This window comes from Cokeromyces recurvatus (assembly GCF_025118155.1).
Source record: "Cokeromyces recurvatus strain NRRL 2243 chromosome Unknown BX663scaffold_17, whole genome shotgun sequence".
In the NCBI taxonomy this organism is placed as follows: Eukaryota; Fungi; Mucoromycota; class Mucoromycetes; order Mucorales; family Mucoraceae; genus Cokeromyces; species Cokeromyces recurvatus.
This window is the reverse complement of record NW_026251403.1, coordinates 364,721-389,365: the sequence shown is the minus strand read 5'-3', so window position 1 is coordinate 389,365 and position 24,645 is coordinate 364,721. Positions and strand designations below refer to the sequence as shown.

Here is a 24,645-nt window from a genome sequence, read left to right as displayed (position 1 = left end):
ATCATTTGTTGGTAATGTTATAACTTGTCTCTTTTCCCTTTCTATATACATATACACATATATATACAATACATGGAGTTAGATGGACGGTGGTTTATTGATCAAGAAACAAAATGTACAGTTTTATTCAAAGGGATTAATTTAAGTGGAGGTACCAAACTACCAGTCAACATTCCTTCCAATGAACGTAATGGCTATTGGGTTGATTATGATCGTAAAGTCAGTTTTATTGGAAGACCCTTTCCGTTAGATGAAGCCGATGAACATTTGCAAAGATTAGTTAATTATGGATTCAACTTGCTTCGATTTGTAATTACCTGGGAAGCTGTGGAACATGAAGGACCGTAAGTCGTCATATAAGTGAATTTCTTGTCCCAAAAAAAAAATTAACAAGTATATAGTGGTATTTATGATCAAGACTATTTAACATATGTAATCGATTTATTAAAGAAATGTGGACAATATGGATTTAAAGTATTTATTGACCCTCATCAAGATTGTGTAAGTTACTTTTTTTTTTTAAAAAAAAAAAAAGAGAAAAAACAAACGATTTATACTCAAATTTTAATTTCAAGTGGTCTCGTCATTGTGGTGGCTCAGGGCATCCTGGCTGGACTTTATCACTAGTCGGGTTTGATCCACTTCATTTCCCACAAACAAATGCAGCTATCGTTCATAATTTATATCCAGAGCCTCAAAAATTACCTAAAATGATATGGAACACAAACTATCAAAGGTTAGCTGCTTTAACGATGTTTACCCTCTTTTTTGCAGGCAAGATATATGCACCTAAATGTATTGTAAACGGAATTCATGTTCAAGATTATCTGCAACAGCATTATTTTCGATGCTTTCAAGAGGTTGCAAGAAGGATTCATGAGAATGGGCTAGAAAATACAGTGGTGATTGGCTATGATACAATGAATGAGCCTGGGAAAGGATATTTGTCGATGTTTAAGCTTGATGAACTAAATAAGGAAGATACAAGTTTCAAAATGGGATTGATGCCAACTCCCTTTCAAGGTATGTTACTAGGTTCCGGTATAGCGACTAAAGTAGAGAATTGGGAATTTAAATGGAATGGGCCAAAGAAGGTGGGTGAGGAAGTTGTTGATCCTGGTCATCATACCACAGCATGGCTTACAGAAGATGAATTAAAGCAAGTGAATGAAACATTCGGTTGGGAAAGGGGGCCCGAATGGCGGGCAGGATGTATTTGGGATACACATGGTATTTGGGATAAATCTAGTAAACAATTATTACAACCAGAGTATTTTGCTACCAACCCACAAACTGGGAATACAACACATTATATTGATTATTGGCTAGAGTACCTTCAGGATTATACGAAAGCTATTCGTGAAATTCATTCAGATGCTATTATATTTGTTCAATCACCTGTCTTGGAGGAACCACCCAAGATACCATCTACATTAAAAAGAATTGCTTATGCTCCTCACTGGTATGATGGACTCACACTTGTTAAGAAGAAATGGAGTAATTATAACGTAGATGTGATTAACTTGAATCGAGGTAAATATGGTACTGGACCACTTCGATTTATACGTGCACTTCGAATAGGAGAAAAGGCAATTCGACAATGCTTTGTTGATCAATTAAAAACGATTCAAACAGAAGGTTTAGAGAACATGGGTGAATATCCTTGTGTACTTGGAGAAATAGGTATACCTTATGATATGGAAACAGGTGTTTCAGCAGCCATAGCATCAGCAGCAGCAGCTACTACTACTACTACTACTTCAGATTTTATATATTCTTGGTGGACATGGATTTTATCATTTTTTAGTGAAAACAATGATACAAAGGAAAGAAGTTTATCATTTATAGGAAATCCAAAGTCATCACAAAATAAAGCTATGGATGCAAATATAAATGCTCTTGAAAAAAACTTGTTAAATTATACGATTTGGCATTATGTAGCTGATAATAGTCCAGAATGGGGTGATAATTGGAATGGAGAAGATATTAGTATATGGCAATGTTCTCCAGAGAAAGGACCATCTTCCTATACAACTAAAGACTGCACAACACATACTTTATCTTCATCTGTAACCATCACTGACTCCCCAGATTCAGATATAATAAAAACGAAATCAAACAATATAGATGACTATCTGGATACAATGACGAATTCAACTCTCGATTCTTTCTCTGGACTTTTACAACAACAACAAAGTGAGCAAATAAATAATCGTGATTTAGTTTGTTTGCATAGACCCCACGCTAAATTGACGTCAGGGACTCCCTTAAAAATTGATTTTATATCACCTACAGAAAATCAACGGGCTGTATTTAATTATACATTTCACTATAAAAGCAGTTATGCTAAAGTACCTACTGTAATTCATGTACCCATACGTTTCTTTCCTTTACCGCCTGATAAGACTAAAGTGAAAGTAAGTAATGGATACTGGAAGATACAAGCTACTTTTGATCATTATTGGATACTTTATTGGATAATTGAAGATGAAGTAAACATTGAAAAGGCCGATCTATTATTGGAGGGGATAACAACTGCTGCAGCCTAACTTTATTTCACATGATTCAATCTAAACTCAAACAACCAATAAAATCGCTAGATTTAAGAATGAGAACAGAAATTAAAAAAAAGAAAAAATTATTTTTATTTCCTTTTTTTCCTTTTTCTTCTCTCTCTATTAAAAAAAAAAAGAAGAAATATCTTCCTTTTCCCTTTTTCTTTCTTTTTTTTATATAAACATATACATATTTATATAAAAGGAAGAAGACATATTAGAATTCAAGTTTAATTAATTTTTTTTTGTTTTTTTTTTCTCATTGTAAACAAAAAACAAAAAAAAAATCCCACAAGCCAATTCTAACACGGTGAATCATCCAAGGTCACCTTTAATCAAGAACAACAACAACAGCTTTTTTTTTAAAAAGAAAAGAAAAGGTTGACCCCTTTTTTATAAAAACAAAATAAATAAGAAAGGGTCTTTTTTTTTTTTCTTAAGTTAACAACAACAAAAACATTCAATCAAAGTCAGTGATACAAGTTTCTTTATCTAAAAATAATAAACATGAATTTCACTGTTGCTCTCAACCAATACACCAAGGCTGTAGCCAATTACCCACAAATGACAAAGAAGAGGATATGGGACGTGAAGGTCGACTATTCCATGAACAGCCACAACGGCCTGTTAGCTTAAAGAAGTCTTCTTCTGAACGTATCATGAAGCCTACTATCAGTCGTCATCAACGCAATTCAAGACGTCATCAACCTTATTCAATAAATAATAACACTTCAATAAATAACAATGAACAATCACTCTTACTTTTTGGTCCTTCATTACTTTCATCTACTTCAAATGCAAGCTTAATATTCAATCCAACTTCGTCAAGTATTTTAGATGATTCTGAAGTATTTGATGAATTAAACAGCTTTATTCAATCACCTTTAACAACCTATTTGTCTTCACCTCCATCTTCACCCATTTTATCTCCAGTAGATGAAACTGATTTTGATGATTTTCCATTATTTCCGTGAATATATTAGCAAGCAATATAATAAAATAAAATACATAATAAAATAAAAAAATAAAATAAAATAAAAGTGATGATAATAATAGTAATGAAAATCATGTATATTTTCTTTTTTGGTCTAAACATTCGTTAAATCAGTTCATAAATATATCCAATATGCTCAAGTCAGGTCAATAATAATAATAAAAAAAACACGTATCTTTACGAGTATAAATTTACTGGAAAAAAAAGGGGGAGGAACCAACATAACAAGCGTGTCAATGTCCCGAATTTGGATAAACTAGGATATAATGGAGGTAATAAAGTTCCTGTTGTTGTAAGTTGATTCTATTCTCTAAGGAATGACTATCAATCTACAAGGTCGACGTTTCTTTCCTGGAAGTGAAAAAGATCTTTTGATGATAGAATGTTACAAAGTATTATGGTTAGTTAAAAAATAGAGATTTGGACAGTTTATTCTCCTCAAATTAGTATGGCCCATTTATTATAAGAAATAAAAATAGGTTGTGTCACAATAAAGCTTGTTATAATTATATGAATTTATTTTAATAAGCTGTCGGTTCAAATAAATGACTGATCATATCATCTACTTTTTCTTTATCGTATCGAATATATTTTGCAGGGTTTTTTGTAAAATCTGTATGTTGATATTTATCTAGGAAACGACCATACATGGGCACTAGAACATTTTTAACATCTCGGATAACTTGATTTCTTAGTTCTGTATCAGGGATAGCATAGGTTTGTTGTGCTCTTGCAATCTCTTCAAACTCTGTATTAAAGTTTCTAAAACGCTCTTTAATAAGCTGTCTTTCTTGACTTCCCATCGATTTACTAATCGTTCCTCCTCTAACATATGTCACGTCCATCAAGTTTTCTACACATGGTTTCCATGACTCTTGATATGCGTCTAGTTGCTTTTTCACTAATTTACTAAATTTCATCTCTGAGCCATCATCAAAAATAGCATTTAATGGAGGTGAACGAATCTGTCTTAATATGTGATTATAATTATTAAGTAAGAAAATAGTAGCCAATGTTGGTTTTTTATATCCTCGTGATTTATATTGAAGAGTCACCGTCATTTGATCCAGAGCATCGACAAAGAATTTCTGTAATAGAGCTGCTCCCATTGCAGTTTCTCCTCGAGGAGCAATACGAGATGTATCATTTAGAACTTGTAAAGAAGGCATATTATTCCAGCCACCATCACCAATAAGAATTAAAAGGGGTTCAACTGTATCTCTCCAAAGGTATAGACGTTTAAAATAGTTTAGTGTCTATTTAACAAACAAACAAACAAAATGAGTAATTCTATTATCTACATACATGTATAAAGTGAACTACTTTACATTACTGGTCATTTCATGTACTGTGCCGTCACTACTTATATTCATTTGCGCATTCACATCCTTTCTTCCTCGAATATCTTCCATAAATTCATAAAAATTACGTAGAACGGTCAATTTAAATGCATTCATTAAATCTTGTATTTCCTTTAATGATATAGCGTAGGATAACTCATTGACATAACCTACACACTCTTTATCATACTTTTCAATAATATCAAATACAAATGTTGTCTCTGTATAATTTAATCTTTTAGCAATCGCATTCAATTGTTTACCAGCTGCAATGTATTCTGTAGTAGCCGCCATGATGGACCCTTTCAAGGCAGCTGCTTTACGTTGTTCATTTACCATAATTTGTTGAGCAAATTTATATTCAAATTCTAGCATTTTAGTATAACATTCAGTATATTTCAAAAATTCACTTGATCCTCTTTCATATGAACTTCCTTGATGTTTCTCAGAAAGCTGTACAGATTGTGATAAAGGATGTAAAGACTTTTGTAAAAAAGCAGATCGAATTTCAATATAAGGTTTTGTAAAATCAGCAGCGTATCCAATTTCTTTTTCAGATGTTGCAATATAAGTTGATAATTGAGAGAGTTGCTTCATAGATGCTGTTGTCATTAACTCACTATCTATTTTATTTATTTATTTGGTATTAGTTAAAATGATATATACTTAAAAGAGAACTTACTAGAATTAAGCATCGTATTAATATCTACTGGATTACTTACTGCTGACAGCCATTTCCTAAACAATGTCTCTAAATGAAGCATACCTGCTTTCAATAATTGTTTCTTAAAGTAACAAAAGAATCCTGTTAGTATAACAAGTAAAGCATAGAAGGTATATTCTTCTTTTTACCATTTGATAAATAGTTTTATCGCAGGATCTTAATTGACTCTTTTCAATTGCATCTACACCATCTTTTAACCTTCCCATAGCCTTTAAATAAGGCAATACATTTGTTTCATCAGGCCTAAACAAAAAGAAAAAAAAAGGTTGAGTTGATATATTTACAACTTTGTGTAAAAATACCAACCCTTTCAAAATAAATGCTTCTTCTTTACTCGGCATGTTTAAACAGTCTACAATATTTTCAGCTGCTTTCAAAGTTGCATCAATATCTACAAGAAAAATAAAATAAAATAAACAATTTGTAAATTCAATAATAACTAATCATCTATTGTCTAATGATTACTATTGGCAAGCTTTGTTAGATTTTGCGTTGACTTGTGAATGGGTAAAACAGATGCCTCAAGTTTTAATAATCGACCATCAAACGAATCTAATATATTACCCTTTACATACTTATATATAAGAAGATCTTTTATAGATAGAATTATTAAATTAATGTATAACTACCAATTTATCGGAAAGTCCATTCATTCTATTCAGCTGTTTTTGAAGTGCATCTAATTCTGCGGCATCCTCATCTAGTTTTTCGTTAGGGACTAATTGACTACATCATTAACGTTTATTAAACAATTCTATTGTTACATGCTTGAATTATAAAAAGGGTGACTGTACCTTGGCATATTTATTATTATAACATAAAATGAAATGAAATGAAAGAGGTTAACTCGGTTATAAATGCTTAAATGTGTATTATTATTATTTTATTTTATTTTTTCAAGAACCGCAGAAAATAAATAAATAAATAAAGTTATAAGCATTAATTTACAATTACAGCATTAACAAGTACTACTATAGAAATATCTGAGAGTAGCTTGTATATACTTTTTTTTTTATCTACAGTAGTATCTGAAATAAAAAAAAAATATTCATTTATCTCTTGAGTTATTATAATTATTAGCTGCCTCTTATCAAATTATAAATTATTTGCCGTAAGCTGTGTTATCAGATTATCTTTTTCTCAGTAAACAACTTATTCATTGAATAAATAAAGGGAAATGGAACAGTAGAGTAAATGTTAATTGTAACCAAAAGAGACATATACATACATTCTTTGTACTATTTTGTATCGTGCAGACAAATATAGAGCTCTCTTCATTCTGAGGTGTAGAAAATACATATCTAATAGAAAAGTATATAAAAAACCGTGTGTCACAGTTTTGTTTTGAAATTTAGAATGAGTATTGACTTAGCAAAAAGCTTTTATTACTCGATTTTTCACTAACTTGTAAATAAATAAATAAAAAAGACAAAGCAATCATATATCTTATTATTATATTCAAGTAGTATATTAGCCAAATCAAGTAGAATCTGCTCAATGCTTGAATCTATAAACGATACTATTTCTGCCTATGATAACAACAAAAAATCGATATTATTTATCAGCAAGATTGTATACAAATAAGCATAAATAAGTTGGTTTTTAATATTAAAAGTCCATCGCATTGATTAATAAGCTATTTCAGAAAAAAGAATTCAATGGAATTTTTTTTTTTATTAATCAAATCATTTGCCAAGCATTTATTTTATTGATATGCAAGTCACCTTTAGGTACAATTAAGAATAAGGGAAAAGAGAGAGAGAAAGAGAAAGAAACGAAGTGTTCTATTTTATAATATTATACATTTAACTTTTATTTTATATAATTAAAGAGATAGGCGCTTTATTGCTTACGATGGATAATGTGTGTTTGTGTGTTCTAGACATATTATTATACTGCCTACTATGCTGTATGATTTGTTTGTGAATGAATTACTAGGAAAATAAACTGATAAGTAAAATATATTAGTTTCAGAACATTGAAAACTTCATAATAATAGGCCAATTTTTTTTATTGGTTATTCATTTTAATATCAGATTATTTTGACATTAATATAAATACAAGAATGAGTCTACTATCTCTACCTGATTCCCCAGTTTTATATACAAATATATACTTCATTATTTGAATTTCATTTAGCAATGTCATCCAATTCTGCTCTTTTCACTCCTATGAAGCTTGGTAAGCATGAGCTTAAACATCGTATTACTCTTGCTCCTTTGACACGTTTCCGTGCTGATCAGAATGCTGTTCCTACTGACCTCATGGCTGAATATTATGAACAACGTGCCACTGATGGTGGTCTTTTGCTCACAGAAGCTTGCTTCATCACTTTTAAGGCAGGCTCTTATCCTCGTGCCCCTGGTATCTATACAAAGGAACAAATTGCGGGTTGGAAGAAAGTGACAGACAGAGTTCATGCTAAAGGAGGTGTTATCTTTCTTCAACTCTGGCATATTGGTCGTGCTGCTATGTCAGCTATTATTGGTGAACAACCTGTCTCTGCTTCTGATATTCCTATTTCAGGTCTTACTCTCTCAGGTCTTCCTTACGATAAGCCTCGTGCCCTTACTATCCCTGAAATCAAATCTATTATTCAAGATTATCGTCAAGCTGCTTTAAATGCAATGGAAGCTGGTTTTGATGGTGTTGAAATTCATTCTGCTAACGGCTATCTTCTTGATCAATTCATTAACACCTCTAGTAATAAGCGTACTGATATGTATGGTGGTAGTATTGAAAATAGATGTAGATTACCTCTTGAAGTAGTAGATGCAGTTGTAGAAGCTATTGGGGCTGAACATACTGCCATTCGTTTCTCTCCTTGGTCTGGTTTCCAAGATATGGAAGATGATACCCCTTATGAGACCTGGGGCTATCTTGTCAAGACACTTCAAGAAAAGCACAGTAACTTGGCTTTCCTTGATTTTGTTGAACCTCGTGTTGATATCATTAATGACACTTGTCGTAGTACGGATGATACACTTGATCCTTTCCGTGAAGCATGGAAGGGCCCCTTCATCTCTGCTGGTGGTTATACTTATAGTACTCAAGCTGCCTTTGATACAGCCGAAAAAACTGGTAACATGATTGGTTTTGGTCGTCTCTTTATTTCTAATCCTGATCTTGTTGAACGTCTTCGTCATGGATGGCCTTTGAACAAATATGATCGTAGCACCTTCTATACAAATGATGCTAAAGGTTATACCGATTATCCTTTTTATAAGAAGGATTAATTATTATTTTTTTTTTGTAACTGTTTATGTGTTTAAATTTGTTTGTATAATATATAATCATTTCTTAATTTGTAAAAATAAAAGACTGCATAACAAAATCCTTTTTTTTTTTTTTTTTTTTTTTTTTTACTTTGCTTAAATTGATGAGGAACCAGAAGCGAAATAATTTTTTTTAACTATGTGCCTTGTAAAAATATATCGTTCAGTCTCGTTGATTTATTATACAAGTTTATGCATATCTTAATAGAGATATCGCCCTGAATGCTATACTCTTTTTAATTAATCCCAATCCCTTTATTTATTTTTTAACGATAAAATTATCCATCATGCCTTTTAAAGGCTTTGTTGGTAATATGATATAACCTTCAGTCATTGGGTTTGATTCTTCTGTTTTAGTAACAGCTTCATAGTGCAAAATGTATATTATCACGATGGGTCTATATCACTATTTTTAATTAAAATATTACGGCCAAAACCTGGTTTTTCTTTTATTCTCATTAATATTACTAATTTAACAATCCTGTTTGCTAATCTTTACACCAACTTATAAAGATGATAATCAATACAGTACATAAACGACTACAAAGCTTATTTAGTTAGTATTGAATCATCTTCTACAAGTCGTTATTACATAAAAGTCTTTTTTTTTCATTTATAATTAATAATAAAAAAGGGGTAATGATCCAATTAGCCAGTAGCTTCTTTATATAATAAAAAAGACTACTGTTTCCAGAAGCAACCAATCGTGGAGGTTGATCATTATGTGCTTCCTTTCACAGTCATATTTAACGAGAGACGTGAAAACTCCAAATGAAAGATACTCTCGGGATTTGAATATTTTAAGTGACCAATACATCCAAATAACTTCACTGGGGGGATTTATTATTTAGAGTGACCATTATCCGGAGAATATCACTGAGGATTTATTGTTTATAGTGACCAATATCCTCAGAATATCACTTTCACAAAGGAAAAGAAAAAGAAAAAAAGAAAAACAAAAAAAAAATCTATTTTTCTTTCCCTATTTATATTTTTTTTTTCACATAAACAAAAGGTTTATAATAGGCACAGTGCTTTATTGTGGCTTATTGTTTTCTATTAGTGGACATTTAACGATATGACTCTGTTTAGATCATCATACATATTGAATGTATTACAGCTTCTCCTTTTTTATTTATTTATTTATTTAAACGGAGCTTTTTTACCCTCCCCTTTCTCTGTTGCTGCTTATATAAATTTTGTCTATTTATAGACTTTATTAAACTATTTTTCTATCTAGTCTTGAGTATATAAAGGGGCATCTGAACAGCTGTCGTTAATTAATGATGAAACTTATCTAAGTTCACTCAACACCTTCTTTATCCTCTCCTCTATGAATATTATTAAATGTGTTTATATCTTACGTAATATTTAAAATAATAATACATTATGGGAGTAGACAGCCATTTATTTTATTTATTAGGAATAAAGAAACTTGAGTGAGTAGTCATATAAAAGGCAGTTTATTAAGGCATATTAGTCATTTTAACACTGACAATAAGAAAGCTACCCTCTTCAGGAGAGGGTAAGGCTTTGAGCCATCAAGTTTAAATTACTTTCAAGAGTTATAAACAGTATTTAATTATATGTGTTAAACACTTTGATTATATTTCTCTCTTTAATAAAGTGTATCTGATAAGCTTTATTCTTTTATGGTCTCTCCTGTGAGGAACTTTTATAATGAAAAATAACTGATAATGAGTATATGGCATTCAAGTTGTTCATTATTTTATTATAGCATGTCTTGTAATATGTATAAGACCTTTTGTTGTATTTTTATATCATTTGGATTGTTTGATATCTTAAATAATGGGACATTCAATTTAACAAATTCCTGCTGTAAATAGCGTACTTCTCCATCCATATCTTTTAAAATTTGTAAATCTAATCGATGTAATTCATGTTTCATTTCTCGATCAAGTGCCTGTATTTTGAATTAATTAAAATAATAAAAATAAGATCGTATTTATATTACCTGTAATACATTAGGATCACAATTAACTCCAATCAATTCTCTAGACAAAGTTTAATGAGTCACTACATTTTTTTTTTCTTTCTTTTGAAATTTTACAGTACACATTACTTTGCTAAAAAGTTTTCTCTCTGCTTTTTATATCGCTCTTTAATTGATTCTCGATGTTTAAACAATTCCCTTTCCTTTTTATCTTGTCTTTCTTTGCATTTTTTTAAAACTTGGATCAAATTGGTTTCTTTTACAAGATTACTTATCGCTGCTAATACCTCAGGTGTAATTGTCGTTGCATTCTTTAATTTTTCTTCTTGTGTTTTCTTTGTCAAATATTCTTGCCGTACTTGATCAATTACATCAGATCGAATATTGGATAAATCCAGTCCTGCTGGAAAGAGTGAAATGACCGCTTGCTGTTGTTGTTGTTGTTGTTGTTGTTGTTGTTGCTGCTGCTGCTGATTAACAGCAGGGTAAGACTGTGAAGGAACTTCAATATTTTGATCCTAATTTTCATATTCTGGTCATCAATAATTTTTCGATTAAATCCCCACTCTTTTTTTTTTTTTTCTTTTTTATATATTCTACCTTTAGTAATGAAAGAATAGAATTTAAATCTGCCATGACAAATATTTTTTTTTTTTTTTTTTTAGAAAAAAAAATTAAATTAAAGAAATAATAATAATAATAATAAAAGACAAGCTGCATGACATTTTTGAATACCGCATATAAAAATAGAATTTATGACAAATTAGGAAAAAAAACAAAAAATTTCATAAAATTATTGTTACTTTTTTTTTTTTTTTTTTTCTTCTTCTTCTTCTTTTGAATGTAAATACATATAGAGATATATTTTTTTTTTGAGATGCCATCATCAGCAACTTCCTCACCTAGTTCAAGTATTAGAAGATCTGCTGTAACTAGTAGTAAAAGAAGTTCAAGCAAGTCGATTAATCCAAAAATTGTTTACGATTATGCATTACGTTGTGCCATTCGTGCCCATCTCGAGCAAACAATAGAAAAAAAGAATGACAGCTTGTCCGTGAGCCCCTCTAGTTCATTTTCAAAGAAAAAGGAAGAACGGCAACATCGCCGAACCTTTTCTAGCTTAAGTGATAAATTCTCAGATGAAGACTCAAAGAAAAGTGGTAAATTAACAAGGGAAATCGTAAAGGGACTTATCAGACGTTTAGATGATGTCTATAAAGCAAGGGATGTTTCTAAACCAGAATACCTCGAGCCAAAGTTTCGAACGGTAGCCAAGACAGTAAAAAAGACTTTACAACAGGAACACCGATATAGACCTTCAGGAACAATTCATAATGTCGTTGTCTTGTTCTTAAAAGCGAGTGAATCAGAATTAAAGGCGAATGAGCCTAATCCTGCTGTTTGGTATGATGATTTGAATCAATATCTCGCTAGATTTGTTGAAATCGTGATACAGACTGTCAAACAGGATTCCCCCTCTGCTGCTACACCTGAATTATTAGATTCCCTTTCTGATTTTTTAGTACCGACATCATCATCATCTTCTTCTCAAAAGAATGCAGTCAAGTCTGATAACCGTGTCTCTACTTCTTCACTGAATACAGCAACCTCTCCACTTGAATCTTTATTACAGTTTCCTATGGTCGTGACAATCAAAAACTTATTTCAAATCAATGAAAACGATCATCGAAAAAAAGTATCAGAATTAATGCTTATCTGTAATGAATCGGTAAGTGAATAATAATAATAATATTAATAAGAAAAGAAGAGGGGAAAAAAAAAAGAAAAAAAAAAAAAAAAAAAAAAAAAAAAAGACAAAATTAATTAGTTGTAATTTAGATTAATTATAGATAACTATTATTAGGCATTATTACATGATTTGAAAAAATGTATCAATAATGTTCATACAAATCAATCTTTTCCAGGGAAAAAGGAAGATTTCCTAAATACACAAGCTTATGAAAATTGGCAAAAGAAAGAAGTCAAGCAATTAACAGAATTGATAAACACACTTATGTTGATGTATCCTAATCTAAGTTTATCTGCTTCAAGTGAAGTAGATGTGGGAAATACGAATTTATTAGCCCGACAAAGCTCTATAGATTCTATACAAAGTCAGAATACATTTACTAGTAATTCGGTAAAGTATTATTATCATGATTATATACATATCTAGAGGTGAGACTATTAATGGCTTGCTTGTTTAGTCTATGTCATCATCAGATGAATCAGGATTTACCTTTATTCCAGCAGACCCAAAGGGATGTTTTCATTTCTTGATGAGTATGTGTCTTGACTATGATACAGAAAACTTTAGTTCATCGATATCAGAAGCAGAACGTTCAAAGATAAGTGCATTTTCCCAGCAATCAGATCAATTATTAAGAGAATGTTGGAGAACATGGCGTCTATCTGCTCCATTTCGGGCTATCCTTTATCTGAATCTTGTTAAATCAAAATTTGATCAAAGCGAACTCGATATTGAGGATCTTAACTATGCACTTCGAGCATTAGATAGAGTAACAAAGGAAAATGATATTCAATTTTGGTCAACTATAGATGTAAAAAAATTATAAATATTTGTGTATAATTCAAAAGTTGACATGCATATAAACATATGTATATGTATATATACATATATATATATTATTTAGTATGATTATTTGGTTCGAGTCTTGGAAGGATTGCAAAATTCACTTTTAAAAGAGTTGAAAAATGGACTATCTGAATATTGGAAAATAAGGTAAAAGAATTTGATAATTGTCTTGGAATTTATGTATTCATTTCGTGTATATATATATATGAATAGTCCTACTTGGATTCAAGATATAGTTGATTTATTGATAAAAGTATGCAGTAATTCAGTTTATACAGATAGTCATCCTAATCCAAAAGATGAGATTATTTGTTTACAAGAATCCATTGAGGTAAACTTTATAATTAATTTTTTTTTAACAAAACAAAATAAAAAAATAGTATATAGTAACAATAAATTATTAGGGCGCTGCAGTAGAAAGATGGAGAATGATTGAAGAACTAGCAAATGACCCCAAAAAGGACTATCTTTCGAATTTATTTACAATGGCAGATAACCTTAACAAAGAACTTATTTCTATAACTAAAAAGAAATTTATGAAGCCAATTATGGATAGTATATCGATCCCTAGTTTAGTGATGGCAAGACAGTTACCTTATTTTGCTTTGGAAATGGAAAATTGGGCATACTCACCTGAATTTAAAACATGTCCTGTGGATAGTGCATTTGAATTGTATAAGAAAGTATTAAATCTAGAAAAATTATATGATACATATGGACCACAGTAAGTAAAATAGACTATCACTACACTGCAAAGAATAGAGATTTAATTAAAATCATAATCTACTTTGTTAGGAGGAAGACAAGTTTATTTAAAGTTGAATCATGGTTTTTGATTCATGTTAAACGTTGGTTAATGAAAACGAATCAGTCTACATTAAAGTGGGTGGAGAATGCTATTGCACAAGATCAGGTAAAAAAAAAAAAAAAAAAAAAAAAAAAAAAAAAAAAAAAAGGGGGATTGAATGAAAAAAAAAAATGCAGCAATTTTTATTGATCCTCGTAATTTATTCTATAGTTTCAATGCTATAGTGATTCTGTTGTTTATTCATCATCTATTATTGACTTATTCTCGATGTTTAACCAAGCAGTTGATTTTATAGCTGATTTACAATGGCCAAATGATATACAATATTGTTTATTTGAAACATTTTTATCCAAAATTATAGGAGAGGGCATTGAATATTACTGTCGAGCATTAGAAGAGTCAATTAAGATAGATATCTTTGCTTTAAATCACTCTTCTTCTATTTCAAGTCAAAATGAGAACAGTGGAGCCATTTCATCATTACCATCATCAAGGACGTCTATTTTGGATAAAGCAAGATATCAAATTATGGGTGATCGTGTCTTAAGTAAAATAGATGTTAGCTCAGTTCCTGTAAACTTTATCACACCAGAACTTTGTATTAAATTGAATAACATTGAAACCACTCGTGGTAAACTAGATCATCTCTATCGAATCATGCATGGTGATAATATTGCTCAACTTATGAGAGAAAACACAATACCACAGCAGCAGCAACAACAACAAACTGCGAAAAACAAATATATGTATACAATTCGTGTTGTACGAGCAGAGAATCTTCGACCTATGGATAAGAATGGGCTTAGTGATCCTTATGTCACGTTTGAAATCGATGGTAAAGTCATTACTAGAACAAAAACAGTTTATGAAACCTTGAATCCTCGTTGGGATGAAGAGTTTGATATTTGGCTAAGTGATGAAGCAGTTGATGTTTGTGTAATTGTAAATGATGAAGATATAATTACAGCTGATGAGGAATGTGGTGTGGCATGGTTTACTTTATCTCCCAAGTTTAGTGATATTTATCATCAAAAAGATGACTTGATCTTGAACTTATCGCCACAAGGATCATTGATTTTACGTGTGACAATGGAAAGTGAAAAGAATGATATACAATTTTGGTTTGGTAAAGCTTTTCGTACTTTGAGGACATCAGCAAACGATGTAGCAGGTTTGATTGCAGATGAGGTATTATGGTTGATTACAAAAAAAAAAAAAAAAAAAAAAAAAAAAAAAAAAAAAATGCGTTATCACGTTTTAACTTGCAAAATCTTTTATTTTTTTATTTTATTTTTTTTTCATAGATGGCACCTTATTTCCGTCATTGTTTATCTCGACAAGTGATTGAAAAGCTTTTAGGAAGAGATAAAAATAAATTCTTTTCTGTTTTCAGTCGAGTGAAAAACAAGCAGCAAACAGAGCCTGATCTACAAGATTGTGAAGATGCTATTACACCTCTTTTGGATTTCCTTGAACATAATTTACATATTTTAAATGAAAATTTGTTAGAATCCAATATGCACCTTGTAGTATTAAAGATTTGGAAGCAAATTCTTCGAACATTAGATGATGTCCTATTACCGCCCTTATCGGAACATATCTCTGAAGTCAAGCCGCTGGACGACTATGAACTTCATGTTGTTTTAAAATGGTTAGAGGTAAGAAAGGCGATTATCTATACATCTTTGCTTTTGCATATATTAAAATTATAAGTCTAGTTGTTAAAAGTTCTTTTCAATGGTGGAGAAAGTGGCGATGCTATTCCGCTTGAAGACCTTGAAAATAATCAATATTATTCAATACTAGCAGTGAATGCTGCTTATCATCTCAGCACTGAGCAATTAATTGACGCATATCATACGTCAAAACAAAGAACAGTTATAAACTTGGGTAATAAACCAGCGAACCGTAGTAAATCTGTCTACCATTCGAAAAACACAATTCGACAAAAAAAGAAAAACAATACAAAGAAAGATAAAAGATCAACTGTGATTGATTTACCTCATGGAGACGATATTTTACGTATCCTTCGAATGCGTCATGACAAACACGTTACTGAGTTTTTAAAACAAGAATTTAAAAAGCGTAATAAGAACAGTCATGATGAAGCAACAACAACCGTAAATAATAATGCTTTACCAGATAACTCTACTACTGCCCCTCTTTTATCTACTAACCCAGCCATACCAAATCATAATGGTATCACTCTTACTGACTAAACAGACTTTATTTTAGCTTTGAAAAAAAGAGGGAGAGAGAGAGAGAAAGGGGGAATTAAAGATGACCGCCTTTTTATATCTTTTTTTTCTCTCTCTCTCTCATAATGAAATGTTATACGAGCGACCATTACTTGTATCTTTATTATTATATATATGAATAAAACTAAATAAATAAAACAAGTGGCTACGAACTCTGATTTTTTAATAAATAGTTAACATGTAAAGAGTTTGAGGATTTAAGTCTAGTCGAGCCTACACTTTAGAAGTTTATGAAAGAAATTTGCAACCTTATTTTTTACAAGAGTTTACCTCGATATTACAAAGCTAATGATGAAGACACTTTGATTAAAAGAAAGGAACGAATGAATGTTCAAATATAGAAATTCAGATATTGGATATCTTAAAAAGTCGTGTGTTTATGGATAAAGCCAGATTTCAATCTGCACATGATGGTTTGAAATAATGATGAATGGTCTAAAAAAAGAGGTACGTCTGTAAATGTTGAGGTATCAAGTCAAAAAGATATACCTATATCTGTTTTAGGGACTATTTCTATGTAGGTTGTTATAAATATATCCATGAGAGACTTTAAGCCTTCAGGGACAAAGAAAAGAAAAAAGCTCCAGGAGCCTCAAAATATCTTTTCAATAATGGAAGAGAGCGACTAAAGCAGAGCATTTCTTCAATTTTATTGTTTCCATTTTAAATATACTTGATGCGTACAACATGAAAGGCGATTATATTGTCATGGATAATGCTACAATACATACTATAATAGTTCGTTACAATCATACAGTGAAGAAAGAGGTTTTAAATGTTTATATTTACCACCTTACTCTCCAATTTTGAACCCAATAGAGGAGCGTTAGTTCAAGATCAAAACCTCCTTTCGTAACGACATTCTTGCAAAATAAAAATAAAAAAAGTTTCAAGATCAAATAACTGAGGCTGCTAAAATAATTATTTACGAAATTTTAAAGGATATACACATATATTACTCAAAAAAAAAAAAAAAAAAAAAAAAAAAAAAAAAGGAAAATCGCGAATAAATATGATTATTTAACTGCACGTCTTATAGAAAGCGAATTATGGAATTTGGGAAAGCGAACTCAAATAATTTAACAAAACCTAGATCCCTTTTCACTGTATCTTCCATATCAAACGACAGCTTTACTTGGTCTCATACTATTGTCAGTTTAAATATGCACCGCCAACTACAAATGCTTAGTATCATGGTCAGTCCTTTATCCTTTCTACTTTATTGACTTCCCAGTAAGCATCTAAAATCTGTGTGTTGCACAAAGCGGTTACACCACGGCTTTTGCATAGATTATCTACTGGCTTATATTCATTGAAACCTCGATTATATTCATCAGAGTATAATCTTCTCCGGCCCTCTTTAGTCAAGCGGTTATGCAATAGCTAATCTACTATTTGAAAATACAGTTCTCTTTTCTACTTTTCTTTTGACTATTAAACAGGTTTTTATTTTTTAGGCTCCTTAGCCCCCCTTTCTTGCTCTGGACTAAGCAATGTAGTACAATGATTTGCATTTGAAATTCAAGATTCATCATCCACTTTTTGTAAAGTGATTGCAATTTTCATAAAAACGAATCCAAGAAGATCAATCTTACAGATTAGGCTAAGAAGGCTAAACTTACATACTAAGTTGAAGTTAATCAGATTAGTTTGAGGTTAGACAATTCAATATTTATATTTATCATGTATGATAGAGTTTTTTTAATAAATATTTAATTGTACATCCGTACCAGTTTATCATGCCCTTTTTTTTTTTTAAAAAAAAAAAAAAAAAAAAAAAAAAAAAAAAAAGCCAGGCTATTATGTCCCCTATTTTGTCTATTTTCTTTAGCAATGTAAATAAAAGTTATGATTACCATCAACAGAGAACAAGCTATCTGAACTCTTTATTATTGAATAAATGATGATTTATTTCTATTGGCTTGGTTATAAAGACGACTACTATCATAACAAGTCCATGACTAACTTGCTATGTAGACTGTATAATAGATGGTATTGTTGAACATCTTCCTCAGTATCAACAATTCATAAAAAGCTTGAAGGAAGATGGATATCTTGTAGTAGGTTATGCAAGAAAGTCCAGCAATGAAAAAAAAATGATCAAGCACGCATACATTTACTTGATCAAATGTGTAAAAATCTAAAAGAAAGATCAATGGTTAATAAAGTCTTTGTTAGTGTTTGCTGTAATACGAATGATGAATTATCAGCACGAGATCAAAAGAGAAATGAAAAACGGTTATCAAAGATAAATGCCGATGGTGATATGCAGGGTAAGAAAAAACATCTCTACTATCATAATCTAAACTAAATTTTTGTTCATTTGTTAGATATACTTTGGTATATTTCTACTAAAAAAAAAGTTGTTATTGTTGCTATAGACTTTTCAGGATTAACCACGAATCAGGAGGACTTGAAGTGAGATTTATTTAAAAATAAAAGCTAAAATAGTAAATTCTCATAGACATTTATAATTAGAAATAATCCAGGTGTTAGTAAAATAATAATCGAGAAATTATTATTCACTAACTCCACACATGTCTATGATTCCTATGAACTATCAAATTCAAACAAAATAGCTGATTTTAATGGTAGAAAAGATTTTTTTTTCAAAGATCTAAATAAAGACTTATTTAATGTATAAGACTGACAAAGTGTTATGAGCTGACTTATAATGTCATGTTCCTTGATTAAACAAGCGGATCAAGGAATTTTATCTAAATTCCCCTGAATCCACTTTATTAAATAATATTAAAAACTTCCAACACTTCATTATCTATAACATATCTTATTCGGTCGTAACTGTATTATTTTAAACGGCTCAAAACATGCTGAATCTGCCCTAACACATTGTCTACTAAGGATCATGTAATTCAGTGTCTCCGAATGCATCATCCAGTAAAAAGTACCACCACAACAACATGTCAATTCTCTCTCTTATGCCCTGAATCAATTCCCAAAAACGAAGTCAACTTCAACAAAACGAATTCAACACCTAACGAATATATGGCTAATTGTGTGTAAAATCCTTGCAAAACTCGATGCTTGTCCTTATCCCAAAAGCAATTGACAACAGCATTATGAAATTTCTTCTGATCAGCTCTTTATCAAGTGAATCACTCCTCTCTCTGAAGAAGAACGATATTATTGCTTTATGACCCTCACCCTCTATATACAAACCCTATGCAACACACTTTTCTTATTAATTCCTTCAACATATACCTCTTAACATTCTCCCTGCTTACGCGTACAGGGTTTTCATATGCTTATTTCTTCCTTTACCTTTCTCGAGTAAAAATATCCGACAAGGACACTATGTTAAAAAAAAAAAAAAAAAAAAAAAAGAGACGTAAAATAAAAACCAAAATTTTAAGCGTATTCTTTTAAAAATAATTTTATTCGTAAAAATAACCACGCTCAAATATTTATTTTATTTTATTTTTTATTTTTATTTTTTTTTTTTTTTACAGATTTTACGCACATTAAAGATGCTTAATAATGACGATAATACAAGAACAACAACAAGCAATAATACACTATCTATTTTTATAGAACATGTTAAAGAAGTATTGTCAACAATGCCTCCAATTACCAAATTTACACTTTATACACCGTTTATCATCTTCTTAATTGATAGCATTCTTTTTCCAATATTACACTTTAGATTTAATTTTTCGCACTGGAGTTATCTTGACTTTGATAATAGTGTTCTTAAGCTTCAAAGTAAATATTTTTCCAATAAATGTATATGCATATATAACTAATTTTTTTTTTGTCTTTTTTTGAAATCTATTCTAGTATTTCGATTTATAATATATCCTTTTTCAACAAGTAGTTTATTAGAGCTTCTAATAATTCCACTTTGGTTGATTCCAGAAATGTATAAACTTGAAAAGAAACAAGGTTCATTAAAGTTTTTATGGACACTTTTATTAATTTTTACTATATTACCCGGTATTGCGTTTGTATTTATTATGAAGATAATCACGATAGATTGGTTTAATAATGGCAGAACACAAATTGGCTTCTCTTGTCATGGAATGACAGGCTGGGTTGTTGGCTTGATTTTTTGGTCTTATTTGATAGAAGATGAAAGTGAACAACAGGACAGGATGTATGGTAGAATAGTGTAAACGTTATGATATAGATATTCATTTATTTGTTGTTAATAACTACAGGATTGCGGGTGCTATTCGTATACCAAAGAAATATTGGCCTATCTTTGTCTTTGTATTCTTTGTTTTTCTCGTACCTGGAATTCCTATCTTACTTAATATTAGCGCCAGCATAATGGCATTACTTTGTAAATAGAATTCCTATATTCATACTGCTGACATTATTCTGATCCATTTTTTTTTTCATATATGTATAAATATAGACGTGAAAGGCAAATTCGAATTCCTTATGCCATCAAATGAAAAGTTTATAGAATACGAAGAAAAGACTTGGCTACGTTTCTTAACAAATGCATCAAATTATGTATCAATAAATTCAGCAGGTAGTGGTGGTTATTTACCGCTTTTTATGCCTGCTACTCCTACTACAAATACAGCAACACATCCTAATCCCTCTACCGCTAACAGCAGTGCTAATACTGATCGATTCCCAGGCCAGGGTATTCGACTTGGATTTTAATCATCTTATTATAATTAAAATAAAGAAATATATACTTGTTTTTTTCAAAAAAAAAAAAAAATGAAATGAAATGAAATAAATGTATAATATGATCTATTTAAAATGATATCTATGCTAATATATGCGCATTATGTATACATATGATAAAATATATATCTCTAAGCCAATTCAGCATCAGCAGCAAGTTCTCTAGCAGCTTCAATATCAGAAGCTTTAGGATCCCAAGGAATACCAACTTGAGTCAAGATGTCCATTAAATTATCTTGTGCCTTTAATACTTCTAATTCTTCCTCAGTCTTACATAATAAAAGACCAGCAAATCCTAATGAATTTACGGAAAATTCAAATGTCTTACCGTTATGTTCAATACTGGCTTTTTCGTTTGAACGGGGAACAAGCATCATAAAGTCTTGAGTCATCAAAAAGTTATAAGAAGTATTTAAAGGTTGAGCATTTTCACGTAATTGTTGGAACATGGCATCCAAAATACCAAAGAACATTTGTACAAGATAATCTGTCAACTCTTCTCTTGTGTTTGCATTACGAATGATATTGTTATCAAGGGGCAAGATAACATGAACAAAAGGAAGCTTGTTAATGGCATAGATCTGACCAACATGACGATCATGAATTTCATCGAAAAGTTTCTTGACAGGAGGTTGAGGATTACTTTCATGTTGCAAAGGAAGTACTTGCATATGCTTGTGTCCTTGACTAATATTTAATGAGTATTGATACAAATAGCTGAATAATTAGAACTTACCTAGCACCTGATTCTTCTCCGCAATTATAAAAAGCAAGTGCAGGTTGAGAAGAACCGAAATCCTTTAATACTTTGAAAGACTCATAGAGATCGTTAGGCATAAGAGGTTCACTTTGTTTTTTGAACTCTAGAAACCAATATATACATTAATTATTTTTTTTATGTAAAAAAAAAAAGTCACATCATTTCTTTTCCTTTCTTTTTTCTTTAATAAAAGAAAAATAAAGAAATGGAAGGAATAATGCAAAGAAAAAAATAATAATAATACCTTTTGTAGCAATAATTAAATGGTTAGGAATAACAGCGTATTTATTCAACAAAATACGATGTTCATCAAGTTCTTTGACAACTAAAGCAGGTTCAGGGTTTTCAAAAGGATTGCACTTCTTTCCATCTTCTTCTACCTTTTGATTAGACTTCTTTTGTGCAAGAGCAGGAACTAAAGTGATTTTGAACTAATAATATTTATAAATATTTATATATTAGACATTGTACGATGTATATTTTCATAAAATTTACATTCATTCCATTCGATTCCTTTTCAACGGTAGTAGAATCAAAAGAAAACAATTGCTCATTTTCTTTTGCAGCATCGAATTTGTTTTTAACTTCTTGAACGAATGAAGACATTATTAATATAGAAAAAATAGAAAAAAAAAATAAGAAAAAAAAGGTGCGATTATTATTATTGTTATTTTTTTTTTTTTTTTTTTTTTGCGTGCCGGATTTTTTTTTTTAATAAAAATCCAAATGAGCACAAGTATTTTATACGATTAAGAAGAATTTTATTTAAAAAATTAAAAATGACCAATGAGCACATAGCATTTATATATGCTGTTTTGCCCTGGTCAGATCGCTATGGAAAAAAAAAGGAAAGAAAAACCCTTTTGGGATAAAAGGGAAAATGTTAAAGTATATGTATAAGTGATGATAATTAATTATCAGAAATTCGTTTTTGTATTGAGAGAAGATGATTGACAAAGGGTTCACCAAGATGGTCAGAGGGTTCAGGGATTTGGGAGTGAGCTAGATAGTCCATCTCAAATAGAATTGCACATATAGAAGGCCAGCGTATGAGCCAGGCATCAATTGATTTTTTCACTTTCTTCGTATGGAATGTTGATGGTAATAGATTCAAGAGATAAGAGAGTGGATCTTCAATAGATTTGGGCATCTGAAGGCGGTTGTGCATATGTAAACAAGAAAAACTATGTGAGCGTGTGAATAGTTCGTTTGGATGGAAGGGGCAGGCTTGGGGTTTACCAAGAGGTCAAGTATTTTATACAGTAAAATTGTCCGGACCAGTTCAAAAATGTATATAGAGGAAAAAAAAAACCTCTTCATAGACTGAAGGAAAAAGGGTAGAAAAAGAGAAAGAGAAGGGAGTCTATGAATGCTGGCTAAGCCAGAGAAGAAAAGAGGAGTCTAAAGACGGAGTAGGCAAGACTAAAGCATCGTAGTGAGCATCATACTGTATCATGTCAACTTTACACATGTTTGTTTTCTCTTTGTGATATTTCAATTTTCTATAAGGTCTGTTGTAATTAGCTCTGTCAATCTACAAAATTGCATATAGTATACGAATTGTACTTATGGCAGAAGCTACTATGCAATCTAACCCTTCTTTTAATTATTTGTCCCAGTTAACTAAAGAGTAATGCATAAGATACCATTCATTGAAATAGTTCTTTTTCTTGAGCCTTTAACCAGAAGAATAAAATTATTTCACCAGATTTACTGACAATTACAGAGCATATCAAAAAATACAGCACGACAAACATTAATAGTGGCTTTACATACAAATGTGAACAGAACCAATACACAATGAGATTGACTTTCCGCTAAAAAAAAAAAAACTTTCTTTATAAACACTGAAAATATAATTCCTTTTACTTTTTATCCAATCAACTTACCAAAACAGCCACTGTACACTGTTTAATATTGTAAAGTTGTACAAATGATGGTATCTTACATTATTCCTCAAAGGCAAGCTACTTTCTACTAACACACTTACATAAACATGCAAGCCCATAAAAAAAAAGTCAATAACACTCTAATATCAAGCATGATCACGTAAAAAAAACCACACAAAATGGTAAAAATACAAGCAAACTCTTTCCGATAATCAAGTGTATAACTATAAGAAGCATATTCAAATATCACTTGTGAGGGCATCCACAACTACCAACTTTGCAAGCTCTCATCAGCAATCAGGCTACACGTTTTACAATGTAGTGTTCAACCGATTAGCTCCTAACCGTCCGGCCGGCCAGGCGAGTTATAGACCAAAATGTATACCAGCTAGTAGGACGTTTATGTTGGTTCCTTAACTAACTACTACTCTGAGGTAGCTCTAAAAGAGAGCCTCAGCTTATACATCACCATTGAATTTCCAATACGGTGCAGTTAAACACTTAAAGGTATACACACAACTAGCTACTAGTTATTAGTTATACAATTGATAAAGAGACCAGATTGCTTGTGTATTTGTCGTACAATCCACTTCCCTTGATAAAAAAAAATAATAGTTAAAAGGTTATGTGCATAAAAATATTATAGAGCGTGAATATTCAAAATTACCAATACTCTATAATGTAATGTAACGTACATGTTGGTAGCCATTGGCATCTATTAAATTCTGAGGAAACACAATGTTTCTTGCTATTATTTTTGGAGAAATAACAGCTAACTGAAGAAATCACAGTTAATAATAAAATGCACTTCAAAAAAAAAAAAAAAAAAA

The 24,645-nt window shown here is 30.8% G+C and overlaps 10 protein-coding genes across 10 annotated transcripts; 6 read left to right on the top strand and 4 right to left on the bottom strand.

Moving 5' to 3' along the window:
* The first annotated feature begins 41 nt into the window (after positions 1-41).
* Positions 42-2,671, top strand: BX663DRAFT_474889 (glycoside hydrolase superfamily). The gene is made up of 3 exons (XM_051524234.1): positions 42-344; positions 402-501; positions 576-2,671. Exons 1-3 carry the CDS (start codon positions 73-75, stop codon positions 2,547-2,549), a joined length of 2,346 nt encoding a protein of 781 aa, XP_051381677.1. The 5' UTR covers positions 42-72; the 3' UTR covers positions 2,550-2,671.
* A 1,399-nt stretch (positions 2,672-4,070) lies between these two features.
* On the bottom strand, positions 4,071-6,415 carry BX663DRAFT_487400 (Cullin repeat-like-containing domain protein; the record flags this gene model as incomplete). The annotated part of the gene is made up of 8 exons (XM_051524744.1): positions 4,071-4,805; positions 4,878-5,512; positions 5,572-5,674; positions 5,742-5,856; positions 5,920-6,004; positions 6,079-6,178; positions 6,243-6,339; positions 6,408-6,415. 8 exons carry the CDS (start codon positions 6,413-6,415, stop codon positions 4,071-4,073), a joined length of 1,878 nt encoding a protein of 625 aa, XP_051381676.1.
* Positions 6,416-7,258: 843 nt separating this feature from the next.
* BX663DRAFT_513695 (uncharacterized protein) lies at positions 7,259-8,947 on the top strand. Its single transcript, XM_051528192.1, has one exon. The coding sequence runs from the start codon at positions 7,755-7,757 to the stop codon at positions 8,847-8,849; it is 1,095 nt and encodes a 364-aa protein (XP_051381675.1). The 5' UTR covers positions 7,259-7,754; the 3' UTR covers positions 8,850-8,947.
* A 1,673-nt stretch (positions 8,948-10,620) lies between these two features.
* BX663DRAFT_531751 (uncharacterized protein) lies at positions 10,621-11,478 on the bottom strand (the record flags this gene model as incomplete). Its single annotated transcript, XM_051530403.1, has 4 exons — positions 10,621-10,812; positions 10,864-10,903; positions 10,972-11,270; positions 11,443-11,478. 4 exons carry the CDS (start codon positions 11,476-11,478, stop codon positions 10,621-10,623), a joined length of 567 nt encoding a protein of 188 aa, XP_051381674.1.
* A 241-nt stretch (positions 11,479-11,719) lies between these two features.
* BX663DRAFT_487397 (uncharacterized protein) lies at positions 11,720-16,465 on the top strand (the record flags this gene model as incomplete). The annotated part of the gene is made up of 11 exons (XM_051524743.1): positions 11,720-12,571; positions 12,707-12,974; positions 13,019-13,020; positions 13,050-13,403; positions 13,497-13,585; positions 13,652-13,769; positions 13,843-14,162; positions 14,234-14,351; positions 14,457-15,434; positions 15,551-15,904; positions 15,965-16,465. 11 exons carry the CDS (start codon positions 11,720-11,722, stop codon positions 16,463-16,465), a joined length of 3,954 nt encoding a protein of 1,317 aa, XP_051381673.1.
* Positions 16,466-17,489: 1,024 nt separating this feature from the next.
* On the top strand, positions 17,490-18,099 carry BX663DRAFT_513683 (uncharacterized protein). The gene has a single exon (XM_051528191.1). The coding sequence runs from the start codon at positions 17,554-17,556 to the stop codon at positions 17,728-17,730; it is 177 nt and encodes a 58-aa protein (XP_051381672.1). The 5' UTR covers positions 17,490-17,553; the 3' UTR covers positions 17,731-18,099.
* A 387-nt stretch (positions 18,100-18,486) lies between these two features.
* Positions 18,487-19,224, top strand: BX663DRAFT_571681 (uncharacterized protein). Its single transcript, XM_051532129.1, has 2 exons — positions 18,487-18,777; positions 18,835-19,224. Exons 1-2 carry the CDS (start codon positions 18,633-18,635, stop codon positions 18,924-18,926), a joined length of 237 nt encoding a protein of 78 aa, XP_051381671.1. The 5' UTR covers positions 18,487-18,632; the 3' UTR covers positions 18,927-19,224.
* Positions 19,225-20,082: 858 nt separating this feature from the next.
* On the top strand, positions 20,083-21,139 carry BX663DRAFT_487396 (uncharacterized protein; the record flags this gene model as incomplete). The annotated part of the gene is made up of 4 exons (XM_051524742.1): positions 20,083-20,227; positions 20,303-20,633; positions 20,683-20,807; positions 20,883-21,139. 4 exons carry the CDS (start codon positions 20,083-20,085, stop codon positions 21,137-21,139), a joined length of 858 nt encoding a protein of 285 aa, XP_051381670.1.
* A 66-nt stretch (positions 21,140-21,205) lies between these two features.
* On the bottom strand, positions 21,206-22,561 carry BX663DRAFT_513676 (ATP adenylyltransferase-domain-containing protein). Its single transcript, XM_051528190.1, has 4 exons — positions 22,422-22,561; positions 22,171-22,357; positions 21,903-22,029; positions 21,206-21,853 (listed from the first exon to the last, which is right to left on the bottom strand). Exons 1-4 carry the CDS (start codon positions 22,530-22,532, stop codon positions 21,298-21,300), a joined length of 981 nt encoding a protein of 326 aa, XP_051381669.1. The 5' UTR covers positions 22,533-22,561; the 3' UTR covers positions 21,206-21,297.
* A 1,058-nt stretch (positions 22,562-23,619) lies between these two features.
* Positions 23,620-24,524, bottom strand: BX663DRAFT_544016 (uncharacterized protein; the record flags this gene model as incomplete). Its single annotated transcript, XM_051530871.1, has 5 exons — positions 23,620-23,743; positions 23,816-23,833; positions 23,875-23,955; positions 24,359-24,409; positions 24,483-24,524. Coding segments are annotated over 5 exons (315 nt in total), but the record flags the coding sequence as incomplete, so codon positions are not given.
* Positions 24,525-24,645: the final 121 nt, after the last annotated feature.

What these genes read in the sequence shown, in the direction of transcription:
- BX663DRAFT_474889 (XM_051524234.1), top strand. Translation starts at nt 73, where the DNA reads ATGGAGTTAGATGGACGGTGGTTTATTGATCAAGAAACAAAATGTACA. An exon ending in GCTGTGGAACATGAAGGACC is followed by an intron (nt 345 to 401) that starts GTAAGTCGTCAT and finishes ACAAGTATATAG; the next exon opens with TGGTATTTATGATCAAGACT. An exon ending in TTGACCCTCATCAAGATTGT is followed by an intron (nt 502 to 575) that starts GTAAGTTACTTT and finishes TTTAATTTCAAG; the next exon opens with TGGTCTCGTCATTGTGGTGG.
- BX663DRAFT_513695 (XM_051528192.1), top strand. Translation starts at nt 7,755, where the DNA reads ATGTCATCCAATTCTGCTCTTTTCACTCCTATGAAGCTTGGTAAGCAT.
- BX663DRAFT_513683 (XM_051528191.1), top strand. Translation starts at nt 17,554, where the DNA reads ATGGAATTTGGGAAAGCGAACTCAAATAATTTAACAAAACCTAGATCC.
- BX663DRAFT_571681 (XM_051532129.1), top strand. Translation starts at nt 18,633, where the DNA reads ATGTGTAAAAATCTAAAAGAAAGATCAATGGTTAATAAAGTCTTTGTT. An exon ending in TGCCGATGGTGATATGCAGG is followed by an intron (nt 18,778 to 18,834) that starts GTAAGAAAAAAC and finishes TTCATTTGTTAG; the next exon opens with ATATACTTTGGTATATTTCT.
- BX663DRAFT_513676 (XM_051528190.1), bottom strand. Translation starts at nt 22,532, where the DNA reads ATGTCTTCATTCGTTCAAGAAGTTAAAAACAAATTCGATGCTGCAAAA. An exon ending in AGGAATCGAATGGAATGAAT is followed by an intron (nt 22,358 to 22,421) that starts GTAAATTTTATG and finishes AAATATTATTAG; the next exon opens with TTCAAAATCACTTTAGTTCC. An exon ending in TTTAATTATTGCTACAAAAG is followed by an intron (nt 22,030 to 22,170) that starts GTATTATTATTA and finishes ATTGGTTTCTAG; the next exon opens with AGTTCAAAAAACAAAGTGAA.